The sequence below is a fragment of the Bubalus bubalis genome, chromosome 16 (assembly GCF_019923935.1).
Source record: "Bubalus bubalis isolate 160015118507 breed Murrah chromosome 16, NDDB_SH_1, whole genome shotgun sequence".
NCBI classification, from domain to species: domain Eukaryota; kingdom Metazoa; phylum Chordata; class Mammalia; order Artiodactyla; family Bovidae; genus Bubalus; species Bubalus bubalis.
In genome coordinates this window covers 31,545,961-31,568,471 of record NC_059172.1, presented here as the reverse complement: position 1 = coordinate 31,568,471, position 22,511 = coordinate 31,545,961, and the positions used below count along the sequence as shown (strand labels likewise).

General features: G+C 39.9%; 1 protein-coding gene across 1 annotated transcript in view; it reads left to right on the top strand.

Annotated features, from left to right (window-relative positions):
- MRPL48 (mitochondrial ribosomal protein L48) overlaps nt 1-22,511 on the top strand; it is a 54,183-nt gene that overhangs the window by 14,487 nt on the left and 17,185 nt on the right. The window contains exon 4 of the mRNA XM_006073324.4: nt 10,415-10,503. Within this exon, the coding sequence (XP_006073386.1) occupies nt 10,415-10,503 (89 nt within the window). The remainder of the gene's footprint in view (nt 1-10,414; nt 10,504-22,511) is intronic.

Sequence of the window (22,511 nt, the reverse complement as noted above, 5' to 3'; positions counted from 1 at the left end):
GACAATGGCAGCAATGTGTAGAGAATCACCACTTCCACCAGACCTAAAGCCCAACCTCTCAAAATATGTGCTTCTTTTTATTTATTCATTCTCTCAACAAATATTTATTGGACTAGGCTGCATTTTAGGTGCCAGGGGTACAAAATTAAGATGATAGGGTCCTTGCCATTTGAATACTTACAGTGTTGTAAGAAATAATTTTTCCCCCCAAGAATAATATAATGAACACTTCTAGACCCATCACTTAAATTCAACTGTTGTTAACATTTTGTCAGGTTCAGCTTTCTTAATCAGATGTTATGATGCTTCACTCCTAATACTTAAGCATGCATTTCTAGAAACAAGGATATTCTTTCCATTCTATTAAAGAACCACAATAGCATTATCTCCTTGAAGAAAATTAATAATAATATGCCTCAGTGTCATCTAATACTCTATCTACTTCCTTGGGTGTCCCCCAAAAGTCTTTTATGAGATTGTTTATAACCAAGAGCCCAAAGAAGGGTCATGCTTTGCATTTTGCTATAATGTCACCTTTAATATAGAACAGTTCTTTTACTATTTTATTTCTGCAGCAGATGCTTTTTGATTAGGCTAGACTGTTTGACTTATAGAATGTCCTTGGTTTTTAATTTGTCTGATTATTTTCTTGTGGTATTTTATGACATGTTCTTCTGTCCCCTTCCTGCAAACTGGAAGTTAGATCTAAAATTTTTACTAGATTTAAGTTAAATAGTTTTAGCAAGAAAACTTAATAATAATTGATGCTCTGAATTTTGTATTACATCCTATCAGGAAAGGGAAAAAGAGCTAAGAAAATCTGATCATAAAAGTGAAAAGCATGCATTTTAGAGAATATGGAAAATAAATACTACACACACACACACACACATGCGAAGAAACTGAAAGAAATGAAGAAAATAAACATCACTTGTAATCCTAGCCTATCCTCCAGAAATTATTGCTTAACATTTTGGTGTATATCCTACCAGGTCTTCTTCTAGCCTTTTCTCTTTCTCTTTCTGTCTCTGTCTCTGTGTGTATATATGTTGTTTTTTTTTTGTCTTACAGTAATGGGAACAAATTATATATAACGCTTCATAATCTGCTTTTTTTCCTCACTTAATCTATGGTGAATATGTTTCCACTATAATAAATATTCTACATACTTGTTTTGAATATACTGCCTTAATGGAACAATTTGTAGGGTAAGAATCTGAGTCTGGTGTTTGAATATGTTAAGTTGGAGTGCTTATGAGGAAAATATGCTAAGTAGTCCACTGAAGACACTGATCTTGAGCTCAAAATATAGGTCTGGGTTGAAACTGAATTTGAAAGTCATCATACTGTTGATTTTTCTTGAGAATGAATTAGACTATCCAGGGAACACAAGTAGAGAAGAGGCCCAAGGATCAGGCCCTGAGGAGCTCCAACATTAAACAATTGGGTAGAGGGTGAAAGAGATGGCTAATGAGCTTGAAAAGGGAGGCCAGCATGGTAGGAGAAAACCAGGATGGTATAGTTTCATGGCAACCAAAATGATAGTGCTTTAAGGAGAGGGTGGTTAACCAGTTTCAGCTGTGTTCTGCTGTGAGGGGCTTGCAAAAGATATAGACTAATTGATATCCCTTGGTTTTAACAGCATAGAAGTGACCTTAGGGAGAGTAGTATCTGTGTAGGTATGGTGAGGTCAGTTGACAAGTGAATGGGAATTCAGAAGTTAGAGAAAGCTGTTACAGACAATATATTTAAGAAGTTTGTTTTTGAATGGAAGGAGAGAGAACTGGCAGGAGCTGGAGAGGGATGTGGGGTTAAGGAAAGATTTAAAAACTAATAATTTTATATATATTTGTTTATTTTTGGCTGCACTGGGTCTTTGTTGCTTTCTGTGGGCTTTCTCATATTTCAGCAAGTAGGGGCTACTCTTTGTTGTGGTGTGAGGGCTTCTCGTTGCAGTGACTTCTCCTGTTGTGGAGCACAGGCTCTAGGTGCTTGGGCTTCAGTAGTTGCAGTCTGCGGGATTAGTAGTTGTGGTCTTGAGGGCTCTAGAGTGGGGCTCAGTAGTTGTATTGCAGGGGCTTAGTTGCTCCACGGTATGTGGAATCTTCCCGGACCAGGGATAGAACCCATGTCTCCTGCATCCACGGGTGAATTCTTATACACTGCCCACCAGGGAGGTCTGGAAAGATTATTTTTAATGGTTATGTTTCTCTTAATGACACTTAATTCTGAAAGATACAAAAATTATAGAAAAGTGAAAAGATAATATGTCAGTGAGCCCAGATTTGGCAATTATTCACATTTTGTTTGTGGGCTTCCCTGGTGGCTCAGATGGTAAAGAATCTGGCTTCAATGCTGGAGACCTGGGTTTGATCCCTAGGTTGGGAAGATCCCTTGGAATAGGGCGTGGCAACCCACTCCAGTGTTCTTGCCTGGAGAATCCCGATGGACAGAGGAGCCTGGCAGGCTACAGTCCATGGGGCCGCAAAGAGTCAGATATGACTAAGCGACTAAGCACTGCACATTTTGTTAGACTTTCATTGTTTTATTTTTTCTTGTATATTAAAAAATAAGGATTATGTTCAAGACCGGTTTGTCCCCTAGTCTTGGACTCATCCCTTATCCCATAACCAGATAATAAGTTCATTTTGAACTGATGTGTATTCTGAGGAAGGTTTTTAAAATGAATTAAAATTATCAACTGTTGAAAATTACAAAAGCATGCAGATATTAAAAATAAATAGAAATTGTACTAAAAGGTATACGAGCAAAGCTTTTATTTCCAGGTCTTACTCCTATTTCCAGGTCTTACTCCTCAGTGGTATGCGTTGATGGCAGTTTCTTGTATATTTTTCAGGAAAGTTATATGGTATATGAACATATATGTTATGTATGTATATTACTATATCTTAATGCTGGATACTTAGGTTGTTTTCAGGTTTTGTTATTTCAAAAATGCTGCAGCAGCCATTTTTATGCATCTTTGTAAAGCTGTTCCTGTACATTTGTAAGATAAATTCCTGGAATTGAAATTGCTGAGTCAATGAGTTGTGAGTTGAAAATTTTGGTAAGTATTGTCAGATTGCCCTTCAGAGAAGTTGTATTAATTTACATTTCTATTTTCTGGCCCAAAACTGGGTTTTACAAAACATCTTACTTTTTTGCTGGTGAAAATAATGTCTGATTTTAATTTGCATTTCTTAAGAAAGTTTGTTTTCTTTTTTTTTTTGGCCATTTGTATTTCTTTTCTTGTGAACTGCCTGTTTATATTTTTTGCCCATTTTTCTTTTGAATTGTATGCTTTTTCATTTTTGATCTGTAAGAACTTTTATATCGTTTTCATATAGTAAGGAAATAAGCATTTTTCTACCATAAATGCTTTGTGTTATTTCTAGTCATTTATCCCTTGACTTTTGTTTTTTTCCTTTTTGCTGAATTGAAGTTTAAAATTTTTGTGTAGCTCAGTTCATTAATCTTTGATTTCTAGATTTTGCTTCATGCTTAGAAAGATCTCTACTCCCTTCCTCAAGATTATTTTTAAAAATCCTTCATTTATCTTCTGTTTTTGTCTTTTTTTAACATGTGGTCCATCTGATGTGAATGCAGTTTTCTCCCCTCTAAATGGGCAGCCAGTTATTTTAACAGTTATTGAAACATCCAACATTTTCCCCATACATTTGAGGATGTTACCTTATCATATACTAAGTTTCCATATAGATGTAGAACCTAGTGTATTTTAACTTTGTGTTGTTTTATGGATCTATCTGTATATTTGATAGCAGTACCAAGTTGTTTTAATACTATTGGTTACTATAGTTTTGTAATGTATTTTAGTATCTGATAGCTACCTAATTCTGAGGTAACTTTTTGTTTTATTCTTGATTTTAAAGCTAGATCAAATGGGGGCATGTTAAATGCTATTGAAAAAAGTCCAATTGAAAAAAAGGTCCTTTTGAAAAGAAAGATGGACAATAGCAGTTTACTTAGCTTTCTATTTGGAGAAATTTTAAGTTGTCTCCAAAATTTTGAAATGTAAACAGTTCTATGATAAACATGCTTGCACATTAGTATTTGTGCCCTTGTGTGATTATTTACATAGGATATATATTTCTAAAACTCTAATTGTTGTGCTAAAGGAAGTACACATTTTTAGGTTTGGGTTTTTTTTTTGGTTGTGCTTGGAATCTTAATTCCCCCACAACCAAGGATCCGATCTGAGCCCCTTGCATTGGAAGCTTGGAGTCTTAACCACTAGACTGCCAAGGAAGTCCTTGAAAATGCACATTTTTACGGCTATTGATGTGTATTACCAAATTGCTCTTCAGAAAGATTGCACCATTTTGTAGGGTTTTTTTTGTATTTTAGAATCCCTGTTTATATACTCATCAATATTGAGTGTTGTTTTTTTACATGTACTGATATTAATAAGTTTAAAAATGCCATCCCTTTTATTTGTAATTTGCATGTCCTTGATTACTAGTTGGTTGAACATATTTTCAAACATTTACAAACATTATTTTCAAGGCCATTGATCCTTTCCTTTGCCCATTTCAATTGTGGAATCTCAGTGCCTAGAAGGCTCCCAGGTCCAGGGTAACTTACCTTGCATGCCAAGGTAATTCTCTTTGAAAGGACACAGCTTTGTTGGCATTTTTCACGGGTCTTTGACATTTCTATAAAGTCAGACATTTTAAAATTGAATTATAATGGTGTTCAGAAAAAATGAGGAGGAAGCAGTGTCCCTTTCCTACCTTTACCCATCATACTTCGTGGGTCCTGGCTACCATCCCAGCTGCTCTCTCTAAGGGAAAAGCCTGATTGTAGTGACCATCTTTTTTTTTTTTAACTGATTTAAATGTACACGGAGAGGTAAATATAAGGAAGTTAAATGAAGGGAACTCAGACTCCTCTTATTATAGCATGAGCAAAAAGGTGGAGTCAGCAAAGCATGGTACATTCAAGTCCAAGTAGATCAGTGTAATTAGAAAAACTGAAAGAAGTTTGAAAAGAGATTTTGAAAAAAGTGGGTAGCTGCCAGAGCCAAATCATTGCAGATTGCCTTGTTAAAATATCTCTAGAATTTCAAAACAAGCAAACAAAAGCACCCCAACATTTATTGAACACACACTATTTGCCAGGTGCTGGGGGTTGTATCTGCCCTTCAGGGACTTGTGGTCTATTGAATGGAAAAAAATATCCTGTAATTAGATTCTTGGCTGGGGTTACCCCAGTTTTTCCCTCTTTCTCTCTTGTGTAGCCCTGCTCTAAAAATGCTTGTTCCAATCTTGAAGGAGAAATAATTAAAATGAAGTTGTTTATCCTCATCCTGGATTGATGAGTTTAGTTCCCAGTTTAGTAAACAAGGACGTTGAAGGACAGTTGACGCTGGCATATATAAAGGGAAGAGACATGTTGCGGGAAAACTGAATACATGATTACATTCTATAATTGTACCAATTGAAAGATTTTCAAAGCCTCCTTTTGAAGTCCTGGGGTTTTGTGTCTTCTTCAATGAAAAGAGTTGCCTTTTCTCTCAGGAGGCTGCAGTGTTGATATGACAGCAGGAAACCAGCTTAATGACACAAGCAGGGGGAAAAAATTCAGTTGAACTTAATGGAAATCAGAGGCTTTCAAACTTGTGCATTTTATAATTAAAACAACTGGCTAATTAAGCAGTTTAACTATTGGTAATTTGACCAAAACCGTTCATTTAAGAGAGAAAATGGTTAATTTAACAGTAGTTTGAACTAACTTCTTAATTAACCAGCTGCTCTAATTATAGGAATTGCCCCAAACTGAATTTGCAAATGCCTCCTTGCCGAGGAGTCACAGTAGAGGAGAAGCTGAGGCAAGCATTCGTGGCATTTTTACCTAAGATGTGTCATCATCTCAAAGATCACTTTTGGTTCAGTTATTTAAAACCAGTGGTGGCTGATTGAGTTTCTATGTACTTAAAGATGGTGACTAGCACCTGGGTTGTTGTTTTTTAATTTACACCAAATATTCTACTATACAATGGAGTCATGGGAGAACTGTAACCATAAAGTAAACTCTTGATGACGTTTGTATGTTTAGGGAAGCACAGAGATGATGACATTTAAGCTGGCCTTGGAGGCGATGAAGGATATCACCAGAGAGGTGCAGTCCCAGCAGGGGGGACAGCCTGGCACAGCGCAGAGGCAGGAGAGCTTCATGGTTTATACAGAATGCTAAGTGTAGCTCTGGCTGAGAAGCAAAATTCTAAAGGCCTGGAGGATGGAGAGTGAGGACATGAAGTGGTTGGAACTAAATTACAAAATTAAGGTTCTTGAAAGCTTGCCTAAGGAGTACGAACTTCAGACAGTGGAAAATCATCAAACATTTTTGAAATACACCAAAGACCTTTTTAAAAATTGTGTGTGCAATGGATAAATGGTTGAATTAATGAAAGAAAATAACATGATTCGGTTTGTGTTTTAGAAGGATTCATTTGTCAGCGTTAGAGGATGTAATAGAGATGGGGGTGTGGATACAGGAAGACTAACAACTCAGCCAAGGCTTTTACTTGAATCTTTGCTTGAACTTCCGTTCACACTCACCTTCCCCCCACAACAACCAAAGTGATCTTTTAAAAACACATTAGGCATATAATTTCTTTGATGTTCAGCATGAAATCCAAACCCTTAACAAGGCCCAAAGTTGTGGGTTCCAACCCACCACCCTAATCTCTGGTGCATGCAGTCCCTCTTGCTTTGCTTCAGCCACATGGACAGCCTTTTTAGTTCATTGAATATGCTGATCTGTGTCACCTACTGAGGCCTTTGCACATGCTATTCCCTCTGCCTGGAACATTCACTCTATCTTTTACCTAATAAACTCCTTATCTGTCTTTTGGGTCTCTATTACTTTATTTTTTTGAGTAGATAATGCATGTACACAAAAAAATTTTTTTAAAGATTCAAGAGTATAAAGTCAGCAGTAAATCTCTCTCTCCTGCCTTCTAGCCACTTCTCCCTGGGGATAACCACTATTATTCTTTTCCTCTGACATCTAGTTTCAGTTCACAGGTCATTCTATTTTAGAGAGACCTTTCCTGATATTTCAGTCTAAAATAGATCCACTGATTGAATTGCCATAGCTCTTTTTATCATTCTTCACAATTTGTAATTTCATATTTTTTGTGTGACTATTCCCTCCTCCTACTAGACTATAAGCTCTATACGCAGAGTTTTGTTGGTCATGTCCCCTGTTATATCTCCACCTCTTTGCACAGTGTCTGGTACATCATAAGTACTGAATAATTAAGCTGTTCCTAAGTTTTGCCTGTTTCTGTAAGCTCGTCTCTTGCCGCCTTTCTCCTCATACTCTGCCTTGAAATTCTCTCTCTGACTCTTCCTCTCCCCATACTGTGTTCTTGCCTCACTAACTCCAAGCCACCTGTCAGGTTTTACTTAAAAGTCTCCTGCTCTAAGAATCATTTCCTGACACCACGAGTCCAGTCTTAATGCCTATCCCCTGTATATGGCTCTTATCATAGAGAGCCCTTTTCACCCAGCATTGATATTAGTCACACCAACAGATCGTAGGTTCTGTATTGCAGGGGCTTTGTGTTTGTCCATTGTTAGAGCTCCAGCATCTAGGGTAGTACCAACCAGGCCTTCCATGGATAGTGGGTGGTTTGTACACTGCATAACTCTTGGTATGTGCAAGTCACATGGTTGAGAGGGTATAATTGTTGCTGGCTATTCTGTTGGGTAGTAATAAATATTTGTTGAATGAATAAACATGCTTTGGGGAGTTCAGTACTTTTTAGAAGGTCATGTATTAAAGTCATAATAAAATCTTGGTGGATGAATTCATTTTCAAAGCTGTGGTCTGAGCATGATTGTGTACCCATCAAAGGGTTTTGTATATTAGCTCTTCAGGTGGTACCCTCGGTTGCAGAGTCTGGAACCCGAAGGCTCAGAGGGTCAGTTGGGATCATGACCAAAAGATACCTCAGTTATTTGGAAATCTCTGCCAAAAATATTTCCTTCTTCCTTGCATGGTAAACTCTTATTTATCTTTCAAGAATGCAGCTGTTACTTCTCTGAACCCTTCCCCTGTACCCTCCTTCACTCCCTCGCCCCTGCCTCACGCCCCAGACAGAGTTAGTTGTTCTTTCATCTAGGTTCCTTGCTTTTATCTCCATTAAAGTATTTTGTACACCATAAAGTAGTTATCTGCTTTCCCATTATCCTTCACCAGTACATACTGAGTGTCTCAAGGAAAAGTAGCATATTATAGTCATCTTTGTAATTGTCCCAGTATCTGTACAGTTGTTGGCATGTAATTGTAAATGCAGGCTAATGCATATCATGGAAGGGATCCATGATATCCTAGGGTTGTCATGATGAAATATTCTGGATTGTGAATGCAGGGAAGGTTTCTGAAGCCATGACTCTTTTTTTTTAACTTTTTATTGGAGTATAGTTGATTTACAATGTTGTATTAGTTTCAGATGTACAGCAAAGTGAATCAGTTGTATATGCACATATATCCACTCCTTTTCAGATTCTTTTCCCATACTGAGTAGAGTTCCCTGTGCTATATGGTAGGTCCTTATTAGTTATCTATATTATATATAGTAGTGTGTGTATGTCAATCCCAGTCTGACAATTTACCTCTCCTCACTCTTGCCTCCTAGTAACCATAAGGTTTTCTACATCTGTAAGTCTATATCTGTTTTGTATATAAGTTCATTTGTACTTTTTTTTAGATTCCACATATAAGTGATATATATTTGTTTTTCTCTTTCTGACTTTCTTTCACTCAGTATGACAATCTCTTTGTTCCACTATTGCTGCAAATGACATTATTCCATTCTTTTTATGGCTCAGTAATCCATTGTATGTATGTACCACATGTTCTTTATCCATTCCTCTGTTGATGGACAATTTAGGCTTCTTCCATGTCCTGGCTATTGTAAGTAGTGCTGCAATGAACACTGCGGTCCATGTATCCTTTCAACCATGTTTTTCTCCAGATGTGTGCACAGGAGTGGGATTGCTGGATCATATGGTAGCTCTATTTTTAGTTTTTAAAGGAACCTCCGTACTGTTCTCCATAGTTGAGGCCATGACTCTTGATTGGCCTGACACAGAGCAGACTACTTGGAAGCACATTTTAGAAAAGAGAAACTTAAGAAACATTTTACTAGATGTCATTAAACTTTTCCACACCATTTTGTATTTAGCACCCCACAAAGTGGTGGCTTTGGGGAGATGAGGGCAGGACCACAGGAACTAGGAGGAAAGAGAGCAGAACCTAGGACCAGTACTTTTCCAGAAGGTGAGGAGTGAGCAAGAGAGATACGCAGACATAACAGAGCTGGTTCCAGTGAAGGGTAAAAATAAGGAACTGATATCAGATATGGGAATGATCAAGTCTAGCTAGATTTTGTATTCTAGAAATTCAGATGTTATAACACATCTGAGCACAGGCTGTTTAGTGAGATAGACCTGGGTTTAAATTGCAGTTCTACCTTTTAATTGCTGGATGACCTTGGCCAGTTCTTGCTTTTTAAAATATATTATTAGTATATTATTATTATTTATTATATTACTTGATTATTATTTTTAATTTTATTATTCATTTATTCTGGCTGCAGCATGGCATGCAAGATCTTAGTTTGCCAACCTGGGATCAAACCTATGCCCACTACAGTGGAAGCACAGGGTCCTAACCCGGATCACCTTGGCATTCTCTCCAATTCCTACTTTTTGAGCTGCAGTTTCTTTGTTTGTAAATGAAGATAAAAATAACAGGGATTAAAGGAGAATATGTATATATCAGCAACTCCTTCTTTGAAGGGGATGTGGGTGACACATCTCTGGCTGTACTACAATGAATATGTATTAATATATAAGTATTAATATATAGCAATTCTATTTTTTACCTACGCACTGTTCTGTACCTTGTGTTTTTAGTTTTTATTGTTATTCATTTGAAGCCTGTTGGAGATCATTATACATCAACACAAATAAAGCAAATTGAATAGTTTTAACAAGTTTGTAGTCCTTTCTGCTCGTTATTTTTGCCACCTCTCTCTCTCAACAGTTCTCACTGGAAAACTTCAAAAGGATTATTGCCTGTTGAGGGACAAGAGAAAATGAGAGTCCTGTAAGAATGTATTCTGTCCCCCTACACCACTGGCTCTAACAGGAGAGAATTTCTCAAAGCGGAGACTAGATGTAGTCCAGGGGCCAAAAGGAGAGAGAAAAGGGGTAAACTGAATGTCAGCTCAGGATCAAGAAATAACTCTGGTTCTTTAAACCAACGAGAGGCTTGCTGTCCCCAGATATTCCATCTTGCAGTGGAGAATTTATCTCCTCATGTATGATATGTCTGTCCCTGAGGAATCCTGAAACAGCTTTGTCTTTTTTTTCTCTTTCAGGTGGCATTCTGTTGACCACCAGTCGGCACTACAGGTCGAAGCCTACGCATGGCATTGGAAGATACAAGCACCTAGTTAAGCCAGAAGAGGTAAAGGGGGCAGTAGTCTTTTATTTATTTATTTTTAACTTCTTTTGGCCAAGACACGTGGGATCTTAGTTCCTCAACCAGGGATTGGACCCGTGCCCCCTGCAGTGGAAGTGCAGTCTTAACCATTGGACTGCCAGGGAAGTTCCTAGGGGTCCTTTAGAAAAGGATAGTGTGTAGCTTTTGCAAACCCAGAAGATCAAATGTGCATAGATTGGATTATATTGGAGCCAGAAAGGATAGGGGGTCGTCCCTCAATTCTCTCCAGTTATGTAGTTTGGGTATGATCCAGAGTGGAGATGTTATTGCCAGTTTCCAATCTTGTCCCTAGGCGAGATTATCACAGGGAAAAGCAAAAATGATTTGGTTTTATTATCTGTGACACTTAAAGAAAATACCATATTAGTATTTCATTAAATATGGACCTCACAATGAAAATGATACATTTAGTTTAGTTGAATGAATGGTTTGTGGCATATAGAAGTGGATTAACATTTTCAGCCAAATCGCTGATTTTTTTCGCTTGTGTGTTAGCAGATTTAAAAGATGTGTGTGTTTCTTGAATCCATTATCACAGATAACTGGGAGTTATTTCTAGGATTATTTATAGTCTATTGCTCTGGCTCCAGCTTCAGGATTGCTTCTGTGGTAGTTAGATTTTTGTGCCTTTGAAGAGGACTTTGTGGTGGGATGGACACAATGTTGGCTTGAAAGTCAGTCTGTCTTTGAGTCAGGATTCTATCACTTCCTGTAAACAGTATTATTCAGTTGCTCAGTCATGTCCGACTCTTTGTGACCCCATGAACTGCAGCATGCCAGGCTTCTCTGTCCTTCACCATTTCCTGGAGCTTGCTCAAACTCATGCCCATTGAGTTGGTGATGGCATCCAACCATCTCGTCCTCTGTCATCCCCTTCTCCCTTCAATCTTTCCCAGCATCAGTCTTTTCTAATGGGTCAGTTCTTCACATCAGGTGGCCAAAGTATTGGAGTTTCAGCTTCAGCATCAGTCCTTCCGATGAATATTCAGGGTGGATTTCCTTTAGGATTGACTGGTTTGATCTGCTTGCTGTCCAAGGGACTTTCAAGAGTCTTCTCTAGCACCATAGTTCAAATGCATCAACTCTTCCACGCTCAGCCTTCTTATGGTCCAACTCTCACATCCATACATGACTACTGGAAAAACCATAGCTTTGACTAGATGGACCTTTGTCGGCAAAGTAATATCTCTGCTTTTTAATACGTAGTCTAGGTTTGTCATAGCTTTTTTCCCAAGGAGCAAGCGTCTTTTAATTTCATGATTACAGGTGCCGTCTGCAGTGATTTTGGAGCCCAATAAAGTAAAGTCTGTCACTGTTTCCATTGTCTCCCCACCTATTTGCTGTGAAGTGCTGGGACAGAATGCCGTGATTTTAGTTTTCTGAATGTTAAGTTTAAAGACAGCTTTTTCACTCTCCTCTTTCACCTTCATCAAGACGCTCTTTAATTCCTCTTCACTTTTTGCCATAAGGGTGGTGTCATCTGCATATCTGAGGTTTTTGATATCTCTCCCAGAAATCTTGATTCCAGCTTGTGCTTCATCCAGCCTGGATTTCACATGATGTACTCTGCATATAAGTTAAATAAGCAGGGTGACAATATATAGCCTTGACGCACTCTTTTCCCAATTTGGAACCAGTCCATTGTTCCACTCTAACTGTTGCTTTTTGACCTGCAAACAGTATAGTTAGGAAGCTTTTGCTGTCCTTGGGGAGATTTCAATGTCATTTTTGGTTCTTTGGCTTAGTTCGATGGTCCCATGAAACCCTGCACATCTCCCATTGTTTCTCACCTTAGCAGAGGTCCAGGACCACTGCATTTGGACCTCAGAAGCCACTAAACTTGCCACATTCTTCTGAGCATCATCCTTATATCAAGGAATTTTGTTAAGAGAAACATTGCCACACCTGAGGCTTGTATCAGGTACCCTTCCAGCAGGAAACAACCCTACTAAATTTTTTCCTTTGTAATGAGAAGAGTACTGAATTGGGAACCAGGAAACTTGTATTCTAGGCTTGATTTTGCTGCTGCTGCTGCTGCTAAGTTGCTTCAGTCATGTCCAACTCTGTGCGACCCCATAGACGGCAGCCCAACAGGCTCCCCCGTCCCTGGGATTCTCCAGGCAAGAACACTGGAGTGGGTTTGGTTCTGCTGCTTATTAGCTTTGTGATTTGGGGCAAGTTAACCAACCAGTCCATCCTAAAGGAGATCAGTCCTGGGTGTTCATTGGAAGGACTGATGCTAAAGCTGAAACTCCAATACTTTGGCCACCTCATGTGAAGAGTTGACTCACTGGAAAAGACCCTGATGCTGGGAGGGATTGGGGGCAGGAGGAGAAGGGGACGATAGAGGATGAGATGACTGGATGGCATCAACGACTCGATGGTCATGAGTTTGAGTGAACTCCAGTAGTTGGTGATGGACGGGGAGGCCTGGTGTGCTGTGATTCATGGGGTCGCAAAGAGTTGGACATGACGGAGTGACTGAACTGAACTGAACTGAACCATACCTCTCTGGTTATGGCTGGCCATGAAGTTGTATGTAAAATGTTTTCTATGTATGAGTTTTTCTGGGAAGAGAATCCATAGCTTTTGTCAGATTCTTCACAAAGTTTGAGAAACTCTGGATTAGAATATCTTCAAGAGTCTCTTAGCTCTGATATCATGTAACTCCATCATGCCATCTTTTTCCAAGATCTATTACATGCTAGGTACTGTTGGGGGTACCTTGCCTATTCAGACTGGGTTGCAATAAAGTTTTATAGTATGAAAGAGCAAGACCTGGTTTATGCTCACAGGGAGCTGATAAACCACTAGAGATAAGACACAAATAACTATGTTCCCAAGCAGAAAGTGACAAGTGCTAAAAGGAGGATACAAAGTGCTTTTAAAATTCAGAAGGAGGAATTTACACCCTTTCTGAGTTGTGACGCCTTAGAGTAAGTTCTTGGAGTTGTTTTATTTTGGAATATCCTCCTTCTAAAAGTCTTACATAAATTAGCAGGAAATAAAATTAGTTTTGTTTGGGTGTGAGTTTTTTGCTTTTTTAAATTTCTTGGGATCCTTTCTCATAGATAATTTTCTGTGTATACCATGCTCTGACCCACTCCTTGGCTTTTTATAAAAGGAAGCTTAATGACATGTCTAATGCCATCTGTCCCATCTTTCCCTAAGCTTCCTCTCCCATCTCATGGATCATCATACTGTTCTGAGACCTCTCACATGCTGTTCTGTCTACTTGAAAGACTTTCCTTCTTGGTTAATACATCCTGAACCTTTAAATCCTATTGAGGAATATAGGATGAGGAGGGGGAAAACAAATCTCCCTCTTTGAGAAACCTCCAATTCCCTGCACTGGGTTACTTCTCCTACCATGAACAAGGGGTTTCTTGTGCTTCCTCTGTTGTAGGACTTGCTGCTCTATTTTAACCCTGTTTTGATGACTATTTCTACGCCTAAACGATGACCATCCTTAGGGTAGAGGCCTTGTCTCATGTTTCTTCTGTATCCTCAGTGTCCAGCCCAGGGCCTGGCATCAAGTAGAGGACAATAAACATTGATTGAGCTGAACCTAAATGTGGTTATTGGAGCTGCCCCGAGGTTTTGTAAATCAGAACTGGCAAACACAACCCACTCTCTGTAAACAGCTGTTTCCAGCTGACCTTGCTTGCTTGAAAGGAGTGATGCTCCTTTTGTTAGGGCTGTAGGCTTTTCTCCAGATACTATTCATGTTCCAGGGTGGCTAGCACAATAGTGCTGGCTAGTGGTGGAGGCTGCTCGAGACTCCTTACTTCGCGCTTGGGACAGCACAGTGAAGACTTTCATCTGCTAGCTCTCAGAGGCCCTGTCCCAAGTCCCTCTCTCTTGTACCCCTGGTAAATTGGACTGGAAAAGCTAGAAGGCATCTTTGGCCTCCTTTCTTTCCCTAAACTAAGAACCTATAAAGAATAATAAACAGCCAGAATTCCATTTTTTCTTCTCTGACTCAGGCTGACTCCTCTACTCTCTTGAACCCTACAGCCCTGAGACAAGAGTTAGTTCTCATGTACAAAGTGGCTAGCGCTTGTCCCTTTTCTGCTAGTGCAGTCTCTTCATTCCTCCTTCCAAAGGTCCCATACTCAGTCTTATGACTCCTGAACCTTGAGAAGGAAAAGGCACATCTACTTCACTCAGCTTTCCTTTTCAATACTGGTTTGATCTCTCTCTTGGCATGGCCTGGTTTATAACTCTAGGTTCGCTCCCATCCCTCCATCCTGTCCTTGATGCCTCTCTGAGGAGTTAGTGACAGCAGGGGTGAAAACGAAGCTTCCCCCTGGGTGGCAGCATGAGGATGATAGCAAGTCATGGATTCCAGGTCTCTCGGCACAGACCCAGCCTCCTCCTCAGTGATTTCCCATTTTTCACCCTGTGCTTCAGGTGCTTTTTCTCATACGTCCATGCTGTCTCATGCCTCTGTGTCCTTGTACATGCATATCTTCCTTTTTTTCCCTCTCATCATCTGAGACCCACCTTGACTTGTGGCAGTGAGGGACCATACTTCAAAGCTTATCTCCAGACGTAGCACTGTGTCTCAGTGTGTGGATCTCATTATTCCTTCAAGGGCCCTGCATCATTCTGTTAAAATTTAAAAGGCTTCAGATTGTTTACAGGGATTTTTATTTGATAAAAATAAAATAGAATGTTGTCCTTCACATTTGTATAGTGCTAGGTCATATCTCCCAAGACCACTTACTTGCCCTCAGCTGTTGTTCAACCTCCAATCCTAGGGTAATAGCAGCCAAAGAATAAAAGCAATGCCAAGAGGAAGATGTGGGAGGATGAAATAGAGGCAGCACAAATGGCTGTTAGTTTTAGCTGTTATACGTTCTATTTTTCAGGCTCTGGGGCAAGAGAGTAAGATTTTTGAACTCAGACAATTTACTTCCTCTTTGTAGAATGGCCCCTAGGAAATCAAGATGTCTTTTCTCTTGGAAACTTCATGCTGTTTTGACTGTTGACATAGCGGAGGTGTTTGTCATTTCTGACACCTACTTATTTTGTTGTAGCACTCATAGATTGATCAGCGCTCACAGCCACAAGTCTGTGAGGAGACTGTGGCATCATTCCCAGAAAAATCAGCAGATCAAAACCACTTTATGGTGACAGTCCTAGCTTCCTTGAAACAGAAAAATTGGTTTTGCTGGCCTAGTGACGTAGGGCTAGACATAGATTTTAGGACTGGCTTACAGAGAGCTGTTTTAAACTGGCATCCATGTTTTCCCTTAAGTCTGCCTCTTGTAACTCACTGAAAAGAACATCCGGCATTGAGCATCTGCTATGTGCCAGGCACAGCGCTTTGCACAGATGATGCTGTGGTGAGTGGGGCACAGTCTCTTCTTACAAAAACTATAAAGTGGGCTGGGAAGGATATTCCTAAAAAATGTAACTAAAATCCATGTGGGGCTTTACTAGAGGAATGAACTAAATGTCAGTGGAGCAAAGCTAAAGGAGCAGTTCTCCCAGAAAAGGCCAGTGGAGGTCTTACAGAGTTCACCTCAACAAACATTTATTTATTTATTTATTTTAAAATTAATTAATTTATTTTAATTGGAGGCTAGTTACTCAACAAACATTTATTAAATACTACCTGTATTCTTGCACTGAGTACATAAAGTGAACTGACACTCATTTAGGAGTATCCAGTTGCTTGGGGTAGCGGGAAACACTGGGGTTGTAAAAACTATTTTAGAGTTTCCAGAGCTTTTCCAGGTACAGAGTGATTTCTGTGAAGACCTGACTTTTAGTTTGCGCCATTAGAGTGCCCTGGTCTCCAGCCCATTGGGCTCTCATCCTGCTTTGCCTATTCTGCTAAATTACAACAGTGTCAGAGTTTTAGAGAGATTCATATTTGATGTGAATAAAAGTAATGATCTCTTTCCATTTTCAAAGTGCTTTCACGTCCATTATCTCATTGCCTGTCAAACCATAGGCCCTTGGAACACTGGTGATGCTAGAGTGGAACCCCTCTTCAAGTTTAATAATGGCAATCTGCCATAGTTTAGAAGATATTAAGCTAATGGATAGAGTTTTCTAAATTTCAAGTTTTTCTCCCATCAGTTTTATTTGATGAAAATAAATGTTAACAGAGAAACTCAAATGGTTTCATATTTTTTGAAATGCAGACAACTCCATTTATATAATATAACCATATTTTCTGCTAGTTGTCATTCTTGTTTTATATGATGAAAGCACATTGATGAGTATTTCATGTGCTTCACAAAGGGAAACATGATTTTTTTTTTTTAGGCCCTTTGTAACCAAAAAATTTGAAAACCATGCTTTTCGATTCACCAACTATCCTGTGAGGTAGACAGGGCAGAAAAGGAAACTGAGGAGGATAAGTGATTTCTCTCTGACAATATATATATTCTGCCAGTAAATAACCAAACTAGAACCAGAATTTAATTAAGTTCAACTCAACATTTAATGTTGCTGGACTCTGCTGCTGCTGCTAAGTCACTTCAGTCATGTCCGACTCTGTGCAACCCCATAGACGGCAGCCCCCCAGGGTCCCCCGTCCCTGGGATTCTCCAGGCAAGAACACTGGAGTGGGTTGCCATTTCCTTCTCCAGTGCATGAAAGTGAAAAGTGAAAGTGAAGTCGCTCAGTCGTCTCTGACTCTTAGCGACCCCATGGACTGCAGCCCACCAGGCTCCTCCGTCCATGGGATTTTCCAGACAAGAGTACTGGAGTGGGGTGTTGCTGGACTCTAGGAATAGAGAAATAAATGAGACATAATACCTTCTTGTTGAGATAATGATTTGGCTGTCATAATAGGAATTCACTTAATCAAGGGGCTTAAATAAGATAGAGTTTGTTTTTCTGTCATATGAAGTTTAGGTAGATATTCCAGCTTTCTGTTTTGCAAACGTATCCTACTGCTTTTATCTCATAGTCTGAGATGGCTGCTCCCACTTCAGCCTGCATGTCCACATTCCAGCCTGTAGGCAGGGGAAGGGGAAAGCACGTGCATGAGCTAATATCCCACTGGCCAGAACTCAGTCATGGAACCATACTCAGCTGCAGGATTGGTTGGGAAATGTAATTTTTATCATGAATGGTCATGTACCCAGGAAAAGTTCAGCAGTTCCACGATTAACGGAAAAAGAGAGAATATTGAGAAGACTGGCAGGCTTTGCACGCCATTCTTAAAGGGAAAGGCAGAGATTAGGAGAAATGTTTTGGAATTAGGCAGACCCAAGTTAACGATTCGGAGAAGGCAATGGCACCCCACTCCAGTACTCTTGCCTGGAAAATCCCATGGACGGAGGAGCCTGGTAGGCTGCAGTCCATGGGGTCGCTAAGAGTCAGACACGACTGAGCGACTTCACTTTGACTTTTCACTTTCATGCATTGGAGGAGGAAATGGCAACCCACTCCAGTGTTCTTGCCTGGAGAATCCCAGGGACGGGGAAGCCTGGTGGGCTGCCGTCTATGGGGTCGCACAGAGTCAAACTTGACTGAAGCGACTTAGCAGCAAGTTAACGATTCAGTTCTTTGCTTACTAGTGTATGTCCTTGGGTAAGTTACTTAACTTTTCCAAGCTGCGATTTTCTTGCCTTTAAATAGCTATGTTATTTAAATGTTTTGTGAGGATTAAGTTAAAAAAGAAAGTTTTAAGTACTTAGCACAGTGTCTGAAACATGGAGCCCATGAGTAGTTACTAGTGGTGATAATGATGATGTTGATTGATAGCATTAGTCCTTCTTTTTACAACCCCATAGTACTCTATTTTCCTCCCTCAAATTATGCATCTTCTTATAATTACTTGTTATATATATGCCTTTTCCAATAGATTGCAAGTTTCAGCAAGCAGAAACTATGGCTGTGTTATTTACTATTATATCCCCATTGCTAACCCTGGTTTGGCTTATCACTTGAGCTTAGTTGCTCAGTGGTGTCTGACTCTTTGTGAACCCATAGGTTGGACTGAAGCCTCCCAGGCTCCTCTGTCTATGGGGATTCTCCAGGCAAGAATACTGGAGTGGGTTGCCATCCCATCTTCCAGGGGATCTTTTCAACCTAGAGATTGAACCCATGTCTCCCACATTGCAGACGGATTCTTTACCATCTGAGCCACCAGGGAAGCCCTGGCTTATCACTAGTGGTCAGAAAATATTTGTTGAATAAATGGATACATGTGCTAAGTGATAGTGATGTCTAAGGGAAAGAGGGTTGCTTTGGAAACAATTAAGCATAGTACCTATCTCAGCATGAGGAATGAGGGAAGGCTTCCTGAAAGAGAATGAATGGAGTCTTAAAAAATGACTAGACTAGGAGGGACTTCCTTGGTGGTCCAGGTTAAGATTCTACATTTCCATTGCAAGGAGCACAGGTTCCATACCTGGTCGGGGGAAGAATGACTAGGAGTTCCTCACATTGAGGGTGTTGGGTGAAGAGTCAAACTCTCTGCAGGAAGGGGAAACATTCTGGGCAAAAGTGGGAAGTCATTGATCCTGGAGATGCAGTTGGGAAACTTGAAGCAGTTTGTGTTAATCTTGGAATCTTGAGGAGGCACATAGAAGATGATGGGACATGAGACATGAGAAGTAGACATGTCTCGATCAACTTTTTTAAAAGATACCATTTATATTGAGTAACTGCAGTATACTCTTGTATGTTATCCAAAAAACCTAGGAGTATTGACTTGCTCATTGTCCTTTCAGGCTCAACCACCTGAGGTCATTGCTTTTGGGTTTTAATTGCCATGGTGCAGCAAGGTAGCTTGTGCTGAACTTGCCATGGGAGGTGGCCTACTCATTATGATTAAATTGAGAGGGTTGGTTCTTTTGTGTATATCTGTCTCTCTGTCAACTGTAAGCTCCTTTAGAGTTGGGACTGTGTTTTCTCCTTGGTGTCTTTCCTTAGAGTCGATGAATCAGTACTTTGCATACAACAGGGGTTTAATGAGTGCCTCATTCTGTGAAGCATACCAATAGAAGCATGCTTCTGTCCAATAATAATAATAATAATAATAATGATGTCCTATCTTGTCCTATCTGTGTACATTACTCAGTCTTTCTTTAAAGATATCATTTATTGGGCAACTACTATATACCAGATCATGTCATCACTATGTGCCAGGCTTTTAAAAGCATTATTTCATTTTATAGTATTACAAATGATATAATTTAATCCTCAGATATACTGTGGTAATTAAGGGCCCTGTTTGAGGAATCTAAGACAGATTAAATGACTTGCCCAAATGACAATAATTTCCAGAGCCAATATTTGAACTAAGGATGGTCAGAATCCATCTAATGTCCACACTATTTCCATTTCACAAAAATTCACTATTTTGAGCTTCACAGAAACCTTAGGTGTTGAGATTGACACCTAGAGAGGTTACTCAGTGTCATGTAGTGACAAAGCAGATGGTATTTGAGCCAAGATTTTCTTTTCTTTCTTTCTGACCATGCTATACAGCATGTGGGATCTTAGTTCCCCAACCAGGGATCAAACCAATGCCCCCTGCAGTGGAAGTATGGTGTCTTAACCACTGGACTCCCAGGGAAGCCCCCCAGATTTTCTTGGGCTTCCATCTTAGTCAAGTGCTCTTTATGCAGTACCAGGCTGCCAACCCCATCAGGGCCATGCCTTCTGTCTGGTATATGTTTATTGGGTGTGCTACACTCAAGTTAGCATGTTTATGTTAGTTATAAACATAACCACTTGATATCTATGTACCTTACAGCTTATTATGGACTGTTCAGAGTACCATCACCAAAATCATTTAAGTCCCAGGTGTAATTTTTAAAATTTCCATCACTAGAATTCCTGGAAGTATATATGCTGCAGGCCTGTCAGCTTTTCATTTGAGGATTAAGAAGATACCATTTCAGCTCAATTCCAGAAAAATAAATGACCCAATCAAAAAATGGGCCAAAGAATTAAATAAAGGTGAAAAGACAGCCTTCAGAATGGGAGAAAATAATAGCAAATGAACCAACTGACAAACAACTAATCTCAAAAATATACAAGCAACTCCTGCAGCTCAATTCCAGAAAAATAAACAACCCAATCAAAAAATGGGCCAAAGAACTAAATAAAAGAAGATACAATTTCTTCCCAACTTTCCCACCCTGGAGAATGCAGCGTATAGTGATAGGTGGATACTATTATTATAATTCTGGGGGAAACTAGAGGAGAGAGCTTGGGTTTGGGGCCACAGACTCAGCTTCTAGCCATGGCTAGACATAAAGTGGTTGCCTTTTCCATTTCCTTATTGTTGTAACCTTTAAACAAGTCATTTCCCCATTCTAGACCTTGACTTCCCCCTTATATAAAATTAGGGGAAAAGGACGGAGAAACTAATTTATCTCTAAGGTACCTTCCAGTTATAACAGTCCATGATTCTAATCTGACTCCTTTCTCTATCTGTTCTTTGCCAGCAAAGTTTCCCAGTAACCCTGGCCAAATACAACATCCTTTCAGAGGACCCTTCAGAGGACCTCAGTTTTCTGTCTGTAAAATAGGAGTAATATGGATATTTTTGTACAAAAATGGTTTAGTGATTTATCCCATGACCCATTTGGGGCATCATAGTGTACTCCTTCAGAGATCTAAGGATATCTGCCCTGGGCTGTCCCACAGTGAATCCAGGTCAGTCACAGCAGTATACAGTTTGATGGTAGATAGCACTCCATCTTCCCTACCACCTTTTTCCTAACCTCCATTCATTTCCTGCCTAATTCTCCTTCGCAGGCAGGCAGGGTAACCTTCCCAAAACACAGCTCTAGTCATATACATCCCTAGCACAGATATCTTTAATAGCTCCCCATGGCAGTCATGAAGGTCTGAACTCAGGCAGTAAGAATAGAAAGGAAAGGATAAGAAAGATTGTGAAGGTAAAATGATAGGAACTGGTATCTGAAATTTCATGCACTCAAACTCTTGCTGGCTATGTTGTGCCCTGGCTCAGAACTGAAATATAATATCACAATGGGCTCCTGATGGTGTGGATTGGTCCAGACAGATCTAGGTTAACATGGAAAAGCAGGTGAGATGCCAAGAGGGATACTAGAATCAACCTTCTTCTTTTTGTTCTCCTAAAGCAACACCTTTGAAGAGCCCTGGCATTTTCCCTGGTTAAGAAAAGCCTCCTGCAGGCTTTGAAGAAGCTCCTCCCTTCTTTGCTGGAAAATTTCAGCCGCACCTCATTGCATTCTGACTTTAACATTCTTCACAGCTCCTACTGCAGTGCTGTCATGATGAGAAGTCTGAATTGCTGCATTTGGCCTCAGGTATGGTGGGCTCTGCACCACCACACCTGCACCTTGATGGTTGGTTGATAGAAGTTGGCCTCTCACTCATAGCAAAGTCTAGGACCCTGGGGTGATTACCCTGTTAAGAACGTTAATAATGCAGAGGCTACAATGGAAAAATTTCTGCAATGGGAGTCAGGAGGTCTGGGTTAGTTCCTAGGATCTGTCCTGTGTGGCTCTCTGATTCCAGGGGACATATTTAATCTCTGTGGGCTTCATATTCTTTCCCTGCAAAGATGAAAAACTGGGACAGAGTTATCTCTAAATGCCATCTTGTTCTAAAATTCTAAACTAGTGATTCATTGCACGTTTTGTCTCTGTTGGCCCCTGTGCTAGATATGAGGAATATGAAAACAAAAAATAATAATAAAAGTTAATGCATACTGAGTGTTTAAATATGTGCCATGGATTGAATTAAGTATATACAATGTTTTGTTCAGTTCTCAGAATATCCCTATGAGACTAGGTTTATCATCAGTTTTACTGGTCTTGTGAAAGGACCATTTCTTGGTCCTCCCCTTGCCCCCCCCAGGTTGGGTCCCTGCTCTCTTAGACTGACCTGGAGAGCAGTGATATGAGAGACCCATTCTAGGTGCTCAGCCAGAAACAACTCTGCTGTGGCAATAACTAGGCTGCTGGCTAATAATAGTGGTGACTTAAGACATGTAAATA